Below are 13,187 nucleotides of genomic sequence, written 5' to 3' on the forward strand. Positions count from 1 at the left end.
AAGACCTTTCCTGTGGCCAGAAGTCAGGGACTAAGCAAGCATCTGGGATATTTGTCTCACTATAAAATTGGCCTCTGAGGTTCACCTGGAGAAGACATTTTGTCCATAAAGGCTTAGAAAGCTCCATACATCAGTGAGTGTCTCACTGGCACTTACTATCCAGGTGCTGGATAATGCCAGTGTTTTGAAAGTCTCCTTCATAGTAACTGCATTTTAAAAATAAATTTTGTCTTGTGTTTACATGTATGGCTGAATGCACGTATGTGTTTGCATGTGCTCCTGCACAGGTACCACGGCAGGCATGTCCATGTCGAAAGACAAATTATGGAAGAGTCGGTTTTCTCCTCCAGCATGTGGGTCTAGGGGGATCGGACTCATGGTATGAGGCTTGGTAGCAAGTACTTTAATTCCTGAGCACTCTCGTAGGCCCTGGTAACTACATATTATCTCCCTATTTCTAAGAATGGGTGCATACCATAAAATCATTTGAAAATACTATTTTGATGGCTTATTTATAATAAACATCAAATTTCATATAGCCATGAATAGTTTCAAAAGTCAATGGTTGCATAATAAAAACACCTCAGAAAATACTATGGAAAAAAACAAAAGCATCCAAAGAAGTAAACTGTACCTGAAAAATGTTAAAATGTTTTAATTCTGTTTTTTTCTCAGTGTGTGCATTTGTATGTATGTGTGTGTGTGTGAGAGTGTGTGAGTGTGCATGCGTGCACACGTGTTAATGCATGTGACTATACATATTCTCTGAGGTATTCTCAAAGTCAGACTTAAAAAGTGATGGAGGTTGCTAACAACATGAACTATGAAATAAGGTCTCATTTTGGGTATTTGGATGGTTTGCATACACACATTTGATTTTCGTGTCTTGAATGGTAAAAATACCATATTTAAATGCATGCACTGCCGTATCTGATGATACCTATCAGCCATCTGCAAGAACTTCACAATCTCATAGCTTTACACTGCACAAAACGCTTCCTTTAAGACCGCAGGTAGAAAGATGGGTGCTCGTCCTACTGAGTTTTATCTTATTTATTTTCTTAGCTCTGCACTTTAGAAAAATCCCTCCCACATAGACACTGACCTCACCCACAAGGTGAGATGTATCTTTTAGTCATGATAGGAGCCGGGGAGTTAGCTCAGCAGCTAAGAGTTCTTCCTGTGCTTCCAGAAGATTCAAGTTTGCTGCCCAGTGCCACACCCAGCTGCTCACAACTGCCTGTAAGTCCAGCTCCAGGTGATCCGATGAACTCTTCGGGCCTCCGAGGGCAACATCACACATACAGCACACATTCACACAAACACACACAAAAATAAAATCTTTAACATTTCTCTTTATTACTTAGGTTTCCTCATATTTATTAATATTTTCTGATACTTTAATAAAGTGATACTTAAAGTAGGTTTCAAATAAGTAAACGTTTCATGTAGGTGTGGATTGCCATGTACCTGGACTACACACGGATGCACGGACACACAGACATCTTCCCTCAGTCAGGTCCTTGGTGTTAATAGTGTGACAGGGTCATGGTAAAATCTTTGAGGCACACATCGCCAGGACACCCACATTGCCGAGAGGATGACACAGAGTTCGATGTACACAGCAGGGCAATTGGAGCAGAGACAGATAAAGGCTTCCACTATCCCTACTACACAGTTCAGTCTGCAACGGACAGGGCTGACGCTCCATCCCTTATATGGCAAACAGACGTAACACCATAGGGGGGACCCAAGAAGCTCCACGCCCAATGCCTACTACTGTGGGTGTTCTAAAGGCTGCCACACAGCAACAAAAGATTTGCTGATGGCGCCACTCAAAAGCACCCATATGTCCCCAAGTAAACATCCATCATAGATTCCGAAACCTTGCTTTGCTCTTGGGGATATTCATACCATAGAAGAACGTAAAAAATGTATTTTTTTTCTCATTCAATTTTGAGCATGAATCTCAGAATTACCTTAAAGACCCTATGTGATGGCATGCAGAAAACACCTTTAGTAGCTGCTGCAGCTCCAGAGGCATTGTGTGTGGACTGTCCCTCATGAGAGATGTTTGAAGAAGAAGTCAGTGTTCAGCTTGTTTCAGATTTTCAGATGTCTCCGTATAAACAATGAGTTAGTAACAATACGATCTAGGCCTAGGGAAATGCTTGAGTGGATAAAGAACTTGCCACGCAAGCTTGAGTCCTAGAATTTTGATCCCCAGAAACCACACACAAAGCAAGCGGGTATGGCAGCTGCCACCACTCGGCGCTCTGGACACAGACAGGGACCTACTGGGCAAACTGGCGGGCTAGACCAGATGGAGTTGGTGTATTTCAGGTTCAAATGCAGACTCCAACTCTATAAATACAGTAGGAGAGTCACCAAAGAAGACACATGGAGGCAATTTTAGTTGCCTATATACACATGCATACACACCCATATGCAGGTACATAGGCACCTACATATACACACGTGCACATATACACATAATAAAATATTATTAAAAGTAACATCCCTATCCTCAGTTAAATTTAATATATACCTATGCACATAGGCTGAAAGTAAGTTTCAGAATAGCTTAATAATTTTGTGTGTGGCTCTTCTCCATAAGCTGCTCATAAAATAAATGCTTTCGCACGCAATGCCTACTCAACCAGAAGTCATCAATAATTCCATAGTAGCATTATTTGATCAACCCAAGATTCACAAACCAAATAGCATCCTGAGAGGAGGATAAATTAAAGTTCACTTAAGAACCCAGAGTCCTGTAAATTCAAGGGTGTCACACCCCATCTTGATGTAGGCACATGAAGAATTTCAGGTATGACAAAGGCAGGTGATTAGGAAGATTGGGAAAAGAGAAAAAGGAAAACATCACAGGATAAAACAGGACAGATTCATCAATATTATAATACTAATCTAACAGAACATGGAAAATAGAGAGGCCTTGGGCACAGTATGACATGAAAATCATACCGAGGTGTTTATGTACAATTGACCCTCAAATCCACAGGCTTTGCACCCAAAGATTGAAAAAAAAAACCCAACAAATCAAAAATATCTTGAAAGCCAGCATTGTGGCTTCTGCCTCTCGTTCTAGCGCTTGGGAGGCTGGGGAAGAAATATATCCTGGGCTACACAGTACATTCCAGGCCAGCCTGGGTCTATAGTGCAATCCTACAATAAGAAAAAGAAATTGTTTACTGAAGACACATAGACTTTGTCCTTGTCCTTAGCTCCTGAGCAGTTCAGCACAGCCACCAATACACAGCATTGACATCCGGGTAGTTACTATAAGCTATCTTGAGATTATTCCAGTGTATGAGATTGTGTGTACAGGTTACATACAAACACTGTGTGATTTTATATAGGGAACTTAAGCATCTGAGGACTATGCTACCTACAGACTCCTTACTCCAGGGACATCGAGGGACTACTGTTAAGATACCAGTTACATGCTGCCTTTACTTTTTCATTCCAATTTACTACACTCAATAAGTTTTGCCTCAGCTCAGTTACTTTCAACCCTTGATTCACAATGGAATCACCTGGACAACACTTGATGAAATACCAAAGGATGGGTCCCTCCTTTGAACTTATTAAATCAGAACCCAAGAGTAAGCCTGATATTCCTTCATCTCCCAAGGTAACTCTATAGTAGAGGTAGGATGGAAAAGTCTATAGCAAGATACTCTCTCTTCCCCCTAGACAGACATCAGCTGTTCCAAACCAACACTTCCTCTACTAATAATGGACTGAAGGCTGGAATTCCAAATGGAGTTGAAGCGAAGGATCCCACACCTAGGATAGTTGTAAAATCTAGAAGCAAATTGTGTCCAGTGTGCCCGTGAGTCCTGGGGAATATCCCCTGTCATTTCAGGCCTGGGAGCTCACACTTTGCATCGTCCCTTCCCAGGTGGTGTGCCTAAGAAAGACAAGCGCAATAAACTAGTTTTCCATAAATAATTAAGAGCCGTACAGGTAGTGATGAAAATAGTAGTGTCATTTTTAAAAAGGTTGTAAATGCTTTGTGGAAAATGTTAATATAAGATGTCTATCTCCTTCATCAAGCACAACAGACAGCTGATCAGGATCTCATTAACACAAACATCCACCCACTCAGGCAGCAACCCTATATCCCTAGCATAATAATTTCAAATACCCGAGATGTGGGATTAAGAAGAAGAGAAGAAGCTAAAGGCTTATATCAGTTTCCACGTGCTACAGAAAGCTTTTAAAGTAGTTAATACGGAAGTTTCAGGAGCACAGAAAAAATAAGGATGGAACAAGGACATGGGAGTCTAGAGTTCTAGACACATTCCTCCTTCCTGGCAGAAACGTCTTTGACAAGGGCCAGGATGTGGGGAAAAGGGTGGCATCAGGCAGAAGGGTAAGGCACACTCTGTTCAGTGGTCCTGAGCCACCCTCTGCTCAGACCACATTCCTGCCTGACAGCCCCCATCGGCTCATCCTAGATCAGCTACTTTCCACTCCCTCCAGCAAACAGCAACAAATGTGGTGATTAATGGTGATAAATGATTTAAAAATTATATAACTGGGCCACGTCACAGCCATCATGCCACGGCAGCCGTTCAAGTACGGTACGAAGCAGAAACGGAACCAGTGCAGGAAGGGAAACAAGAACGTGGGAGCTGCCTACTGTGAGATAGGGAATAGGGAAGGGTTAAAACAGAGTGCTTCAGCTTGCTAGCAAACTCAAAATCATAAATAAAATAATAAAACCAAAACGTGAAAGGCCTGGGGCTGTGTCTCTGGGGGAGCGCCAGTCTAGCATGCATAAGGACCCGCGTTCGATCCCAGCCCGGCAAAAACAAACAACCGAAACTCCACACAGAACAAAGGAAGGAAAGAAAGGGAAAGGGGTACTCTAGGAGGACTGAGGGATGAGCAGCCTGGAGATTAAGACTTAAAAGAACCAAGATGCAATGCGAGTGGGCGTCACCAAGGAGAAGAACACCCACCCCCATACCCTGAAGTCCTGGGGTAGGGGGAGAAAGTCACAGACATCCACCTAATCTGTTATAACCCCTCAGACAGCACACAGGCTCAAGGGACTGCCTGTCATACAGAATGTACAGAGCAGGCCCTGAAGGACTTAAGCTGCACGGCCGGGCCATGCTTATGTGAAAATACATATACATATACATTTACATACATAACTTAAATGCTTGAAATTAATGCAAGTTGCTCAACAATGCAGCTTACAGAAAGCTCCGCAAAAGCGAGCCCTTTCTTTCTCTCTCTCTTGGTGTGTGCGTGTGTGTGTTTGGTGTGCATGTATGTGTGTGTGTGACTGGAGTCAAATTCTTTGGGTTGTTTTCCTTCCATGAAAGAGTAGGGAGAGGCACAGTAGAATTTAAGGTTCTTTGCTAAATCTAATTTGACAAAATTTGTCAAAGGATATTATCAAGAAAAAGCAACGGGAAAAATAGAAATTCCAAAAAGACAAGTAAAGAAAATTGCCTTGCTTAGGATGAAGACCTGGGGATCTAACTGATGTGGGCAGAATGTTCTAGAGCAGTGACTGCTTTGGTGTCCCCAATCCCTCCTCCAGGATGATGCGGCTGTCCTTCTGCTGCCCACCAGGACAGTGAACGCTAGTGCACATACCTGCAGCCAGAGCCGGTCCCCAGTCACCGTCCTGCCTATGGCGCTGCACTGGAAAGTAGCAAACTGGCCAGCATTCACCTCCACGTTCTGAATCCGCAGGAAGTGGGGCGTTCTAGCTGCATGAGGGAAGAGAAGCCAAGGAATTAGAAGTGGGACCTCAATGGAACACCCACTCATAACGAGTAGACACACTTCCCATGGGGGCCTTTTCACTGTGTTTGCCTTGGGAGAAAGAGAATTGGTAAAGCCTATGAAAGCTTGAAAGGTATCTCTGTTGTTGTGAAGGGCATCATGGGAAGATACTGGTGTGTGTGCTATGTGATGACAGAGAGAAGGGGGAGGGAGGGAGGGAGGGAGGGAGGGAAGGAGGGAGGGAGGGGGGAGGAAGGGAGGGAGGGAGGGAAGGATAGAAAGAGAAAGAGAGGGAGAATGGAGGAATGGAGAAAGGGAGGGAGGGAAAGAGGGTGAGAAAGATGGGGGAGAGAGAGATGGGGAGAGAGGGAGAGAGGGAGAGAGAGAGAGAGAGGAAAAAAAAATCAGGCAATCTGGGATAGAACCAAAAGAGAAGATATTTCATTGTTCCTGCTGTGCAAATTACCATAGCTCAGCAGTCTCCTTGTAATAACAAATCTGTATTAATAAAGATTATGCTGATGCCTAATTGATGTTTTGAACAAAAACATATTAGATATTTATACTTGCAATGTGAAAAGAACAGTAAGAAGTTAAATGATGTTGTCAAGGAAACTTTGAAACCCAAATACAGAGCTGTGCATAATATATATTTTAATACAACTAATTGGTATGCAGCGATCCCTCTGTAATATTTCCCAGCTACCACAAAATACTATCCCGATAGACACACTCTGGGAAGGATGCTGGGCCTGGCCAAGCTGGGTGAGTTTCGCTGATTCTTGTTTCTAAGTCAAGAAATCCATCTGCTATGGGCACCTTCTCCTGGTGCCCCTGTCGGTCACCGACAGTTATGTCCAGAAAGGGTGACTCTGCTCAGCCTGAGAAGTATACTTAAATGTCATGCAAACTTTATTAGGGAAATTCTCCTATTACATGACAAAGTTACAGACAGGGAAAGGGGCGAGAGCAGAAAGGAAGTGTGAATATAGCATTTTCTGGGTTGGGCAGATGAGACCAGATTCATTATGCCTCCAAGTATCCATCCTCTCATTGGCAGTGGGTCTTGAAGAATGGTGTCCTAGTCTGGGGACCCAATGACTGTAAACCCACACTCACATGAGCCCAAGCAGAACTTAATTAGAACTGCAAGTGCACTGCAAACAAAGAACAAGGAATTTTAATACCAGTAGCACAGGGAAACCTCATTATTATTTGGAGGCCAGCAATAATTCACTGTGCTCACGATGCTTAGTATGCAAACTAGTCTAAATGCCTCCTCACAGGGCAGGGCAGCGATGGACCACTGTTACTCAACATTCATTGACCAACTTCCAATTCTAAGAACTGTTTCACTGACTCAATCAAATTACCCCTTACTCTTCGGTCTTTGAAGAACTCTGAAAAGCATCCCTAAGCCAAATGTCTCTTCTACCTTCTTCTGGAGGCTCTGGAAAACCCAGTACTTTTGATTAAAAGGGTGGCCCTTGAGTTTTATGTGCCAGAACTTTCCCAGGGAACACTCACACAGATTCTATGAGGTGGCTGTTTTCTCTGTTTTGGGTACAAGAAGACTTGTGGGCGGGCCCCTGACTAGTACAGACTTCCATTTCCAAAGCCTAGGCCAGCCTGCTACGTCACTTGACCTCTTCTAGGCTTCCCGTCATCTTGTCTGTCCTGGTGGTCCCCATCCCACACCAGGTGGGCGTTTTCCTGGAATTCCAGTAGCGCTGATCTTTCCAGAGAGTCCCAGCATTCTCTCAGCTTGTCTTCGGACCTTCAGTGATCATGGTAGCAAGAACAGTGAGCTTAGTGCTACTGTCTCCCACCAGCCGACTCATGATGGCGTCATTAAATTAACTGAATGTTATTTGCATTAATAAAACCACAGGCATGCAAACTTGAGAGCTGTTTGCCAGAAATTCCTATTTCTATAGCAGAATTTTTCCTCCCCACCTTCGCACTTGACCTTTGACTCCATTATTTTTTTTAACCACATAAAAATTATATCAATTATTTTAGGCTTATCTACACCAGAGGAACCAAATATTAATACAGACCAGGAAGACTAGTGAGATTTGACTAAATTAAAAGGGTTACACTGAAAATGAGGAGTTGTTTTCTTATCAAAGAAACTAATTGCAGCCGATTCTCATCAAATACTCCCAAACACACACACACACACACACACACACACACACACTTCCCCACCCCCATCTCTCTCTCTCTCTCTCTCTCTCTCTCTCTCTCTCTCTCTCACACACACACACACACACACACACACACACAGATATAGATAGACAGACAGACAGACAGATAGATGGTAGGAAGGTAGATAATAGATAGAATTAGGTTGGCATCCTACTCTGAAAAACCAAAACTATTTTAAAAGAGTGAACATGATGTAGCAGGTAGAAAATTGCACAACTCATGGGACCCGCTAAAAGCTAAGCACACAAGCACTAAAACCCTAAACATAATGCATGAAATTACCTTCAGTTTATACATATGAGTGATAAATAAAATGTGAATTGATTCCACATTTAGACTCCCATCTCATAGCCAAAATTATGCATATACAGAATCCTTAAAATATTCCAACACATGCCTGCTTTTAAGTGGTTTGGGCAAAGGATATTTAACACGCAAATCTATTTCAGTGCAACCCTTGCTAACTAGACTGGAAATATCTCCAAATATTCACTCCACCTATAAAACAGTTTGAAGTTCACCATTTCTAGCCATGTGCGCATCAATACATAAACGAGAAAATGATGGCATTGTGCCTCCTCTGTCCACAGTGGATTTGGCAAAAATCAGTTCTTAGTTATATCTCCCAATTCTTTCACATTGGGAATTTTCTGGCCACAGCTTTCTTGTGACTCTTAGGCAGGCATGTCTCAAACAGCAGATAGTTCAGACTCCTCTGGAGGGGCTGTGAAATCTACTCCCCACCAACAACCCAAGAGTGGCAACCCTTTCAAGGCATCCCAGCCCTCATCAGCCCAGGGAGGAATCTTCAGGCCCTCTCCACTAAGGCAAGTGTTCCTCAGGTACCAACCTGTTTCCCAGGCTTCTTCCCTTCCCCTCCTCCCCTGGATTCAACTCTCAGCATCAAGGGGCCATTTCCACTCTCTTTCATGGTTATTCTTTCTCATCCCTTTCAAAACTGCTTCTGAAATTCTCTTTTCCAAGTCATGAGGCAGCTTTCTCTCTGTTCAGTCATCTTTGGATCTCCTCTGATGGTGAGATGTTACCCAGTAAGCAGAACACAGAAATTTGGCCTTCCTGAGCTGATGGGTCTCTTGGTAGCCATTTTCTAGCACCATAAGGCCAATAACTGAGAATACAGCAGATACTCTCCAAGAGAGATTGGCAAGTACATCAGATAATAATAGCAGGTGGTATCATTATCATCAATATAGGCATCACCACCATCATCATCATCACCATCATCCTCTTCCTCATCATCATCATAGACATCACCATCATCATCACCACTCTCCTCCTCCTCATCATCATCATAGGCATCACCATCATCATAATCATCTTCATCACCATCCTCCTCCTCCTCCTCATCATCATAGGCATCACCATCATCATCATCACAATCCTCCTCATCATCATCTTCATCATCACAATCCTCCTCATCATCATCTTCATCTTCATCATCACCATCCTCCTCCTCATCATCATTATCATCAGGTCCCAGAGGTAGGAAACCAGAAAAGGTCTATACCAGAATATCTTTAAATTAGCCTTGAGTGGGACTCTTGACTATAAGAAAATATGGAAACACTTCAGTTAGCCATCTCCTTCTAGATCAATCTTCGTGCTCCTGTGAAGACACTCCTGAGATGTTTATGCTCTATGACTCAGAGGCATGCAGCCAGGGAATACAGTAGCCACTCTTTGCTTCCTTAAATGGTTAGCTCTGCCCCAGAGACTTAGTTATCTGGAGTCACACTAAGATGGTGTTCTAGGCATGTTCAAAGAATGACAAACACACCTGGGAAGAGCGGCTACATGGAGAACAGGTTTGCTTGTCTTTTGAAAAGCAGACCTTTCCAGTTAGGAAATAAAAAAACTGGGCACAGAGACTATGGGCAATAGAAAGCAATGGCTGGCTTCAAAGGTGAGGAAAGCATACATATAACTCTCTATAGTTCTATGTATGTGTGTGTGTATTGATAATATATATACACATATGCATACATGTATACACACATATAATATAATAATATAATATATTGTGTGTGTGTGTAATATGAAAGATGGCACAGCCCACTATGGGCAGCACCATTCCTGGGAAGGTGCTTCTGCACTAATCAAAAAGCTATTTGTGCATAAGCTGCCAATGATGCAGTCAGAGAGAGAACCAGCTAGCAAACAACAACCCCTCTGGTTCCTGCCACACTTCCTTGGCTGTGAAAAGTCCCTTGGTTGAAGGCAATGGCGCATAGAATAGCATCCATTCCTGCCTTCAGGTCCCTGCCCTGATCTCCTTCAGGAATGACAGTGACCTGGAAGTATAAGATAAAATAAACCCTTTCTTCCCTATAGCTTTTGGTCACGTTGTTCTAACACAGCAATAAAGGGAACGAAAACACAGGTATCCTATTTGTGAGCAGCACACTACCAAGTATTGCCAGGTCTCAGGGATTCCAATCAGTCTAAAGAAAGGATCTTTTCCAGAAAGTTCTGCCTTGCCTCAATTCTCTCTGATGTGCTCTGTTTGAGTGCATGGGTCCTTTCTTTCATTTCCCTGGGATCTCTTTAGGGCAAGGACTTCAATTTCTGGGAAGCTTCTAGGGACACTTTTTGTGCACAGGGGTGTCTGGATGCACATGCTCCCTAGAACCTCCTTCTTTGGAGGGCACTTCTGTGGGCTCCTCTGTCTGGACCGAGGTCCAGACTTCTTTCTGGATCCCTCTCTTGGGAAGTTCTCAGCTGACTGAATGATGCCTTCTCACGTCTGTGCTGACTGCATACCCGTTCACTACACACCAGCTCTGTACAAAACTGTTCTTGTTGATATGATTTACTAGGGAGCGTTCGGATCCTCAATAACTTCTTCTAGAAAACTCCAAGAGGCTCCTCCCCAAACCCCTCTCCTCACAGCATCCTACACACGATGTTTAAAGTGAAGCCCTCCCCTACGGCCTCACAGGCTCACAATGGACTTAGAGATGTCCCCAAAGCCAACTGTCTGAGGCTAGAAAGTCAAAGGCTGATTAGAGACAAACTTTATCTCACAGTTGCAAAAGATCATATGCAACACAAGAGAAAACTGGTGAAGAACTTTAGCCTCTATATTGTGCAAGTAGTAATTTATTTAATGAGCCAGAAACAATTTAGAGAAAAATATAAAATGAAACAAAGACAAGCATAAGCATTTATACACATGCATACAATTAGTAGTTGTGTGTGTGTTTACACGTAATCCATGGACAAAAATTTACAATGATACTGTAGGATATCTATTTGCACATCTATTTATTTAAGTACATACAAACCTATAAATTTTATGCATGTGATCATCCCTACCTCAAGATGACATCACCAAGTTAAGTTAGCAAAGGAACTCCATCATAGCTACTGGGGGAAGTCAGCTTCTCAATAAGAATCCAAATGCCCAAGGCCATTCAGGTGTTTGTTTATTCATTCAAGGTGACTTAGACACCTTGGTAAATGAGACTGGTTTTATATTGCTGGCTAAGTTGTAAAAATACCAATTAATGAATAAAGCCTGCTGAGTTACCAGCATTGAGTATGATAAGGTATGGTAGAATCCTACATTCTCTCACTAGCCAAATAAACTGACGGCATATTGGATAGGCACTTAATATTATAAAAATAGGCTGGATTTAAATCATCAAGTCAGGCTGACAGCTGTTGTTTCAAGAATTATTTATTTAGAAATTTGTCTAATGTAGTTTCCAGATCTTGGCGACCTACAATCTGGATCAGCTCTAAGTAAAATGAAGCATTCACACGTCTATATTTTTGGTTTCTAATTCTCCCAATGTTATTAAATATACTTATATCTGTTAATAAGCACATCCTTTGACACATAGCTGCTTTATTTTTACTATGACCATGCCTGGTTCAAGGGTATGAAAATGGTGAGTTCATAAAATTTATCGGTGTGTGTGAACTGCTGGCATATACTAACACGGTTCTTTTCAATTTTTACCATTTAATTTGTATATTATATAAAACACAAACTATATAAAATTTAAATTGTAATAGTAACTAAAATTTAATAATGAGTTCCTATTATTTATGTTTACTATTTAGCTAACTGTAAAATAAGTATTACTAAGGGCTAAAAGTCATAGCCATTACACACATATGTGGGAAGAGCAGTTGAAGTGAGACAGCTTGGAAAGAAAGCCATTCATGAAGATAACAAGTGTGTTTCAAGGGCTGGAGAGATGGCTCAGAGGTTAAGAGCATTGCCTGCTCTTCCAAAGGTCCTGAGTTCAATTCCCAGCAACCACATGGTGGCTTACAACCATCTGTAATGGGGTCTGGTGCCCTCTTCTGGCCTTCAGGGATACACAGAGACAGAATATTGTATACATAATAAATATTTTTTTAAAGTGTGTTTTATTGGCAAAGAGAGACTAAGTCCATCCTAAGATAGAATTCTTTTAAAACATACACTGCGGAGGGGAGGAAAGGGGGCCATCTCCCTGAAACCCTGAAATGGATATGTGAAATTACAAGTGGTATTTTGGAGAAATGATTTTGTCTTGATATGATAGGACTTATTTATAAATGTACTTAAAGATAAATGATGACATTAGCAGTACACAGATGTAAAATCAGCCTGGATTTCTCTGTTTTTGTTTCTGTTAAAAAAGCTTTATTGTGGTGTTCATAATAAAAATTGTACAGAAATGGAGCTCCTTCATCTTTTAAGTAATAACCTATAAGAAGCAGGTACTTCACATTTTGCAAGATTAATTGCATGTCTTGTTTATCCCAGATTATGTAGGGAGCTGAATTTTTTCAATACTAAGAGCTAAGCAGTAGAGTCCTTCTCCTTTGTGGTACCTTATACTCATCCCTCCACATCTTCTGCCTGTGCCCTGATCCTCCACTTCTCTAGACCCTTCTCCTCCAGGATGTCCAACATCTCCAAGTTCCTCTGGTTTTACTTACCTATGGCGACCAAGCTCTCTCTGCTGAAGAGTCCAGTAAAGGACTGAAAACCCTATGCATCCCTTCTCCCCAGCAGTATCGAGATGTAGAAGAGGGCTCATGCCTTTACATCCCTGCCTTTCCTAGGAGAGCCATGAGACACAGATCTGCAGCCCATCCATGGGGCACAGATCACAGCCCAATAAACATGAAGGCAGCATAATGTTCCAGAGTTCCAGGAGGTCCCCGACTCTCCAGGTCCTGAACTG

The 13,187-nt window shown here is 42.3% G+C and overlaps 1 protein-coding gene across 8 annotated transcripts in view; it reads right to left on the reverse strand.

The window, feature by feature from the left end:
* Window positions 1–13,187, reverse strand: part of LOC121458873 (receptor-type tyrosine-protein phosphatase mu) — a 701,969-nt gene that overhangs the window by 396,259 nt on the left and 292,523 nt on the right. For all 8 annotated transcript variants that reach the window (XM_041668223.1, XM_041668222.1, XM_041668220.1 and 5 more), the window contains exon 5: window positions 5,638–5,753. In XM_041668223.1, coding sequence (XP_041524157.1) covers window positions 5,638–5,753 — 116 coding nt within the window. The remainder of the gene's footprint in view (window positions 1–5,637; window positions 5,754–13,187) is intronic.

Source organism: Microtus oregoni, unplaced genomic scaffold (assembly GCF_018167655.1).
Source record: "Microtus oregoni isolate MIOR12 unplaced genomic scaffold, Mior012 000018F_ref0000195, whole genome shotgun sequence".
Taxonomy (NCBI): domain Eukaryota; kingdom Metazoa; phylum Chordata; class Mammalia; order Rodentia; family Cricetidae; genus Microtus; species Microtus oregoni.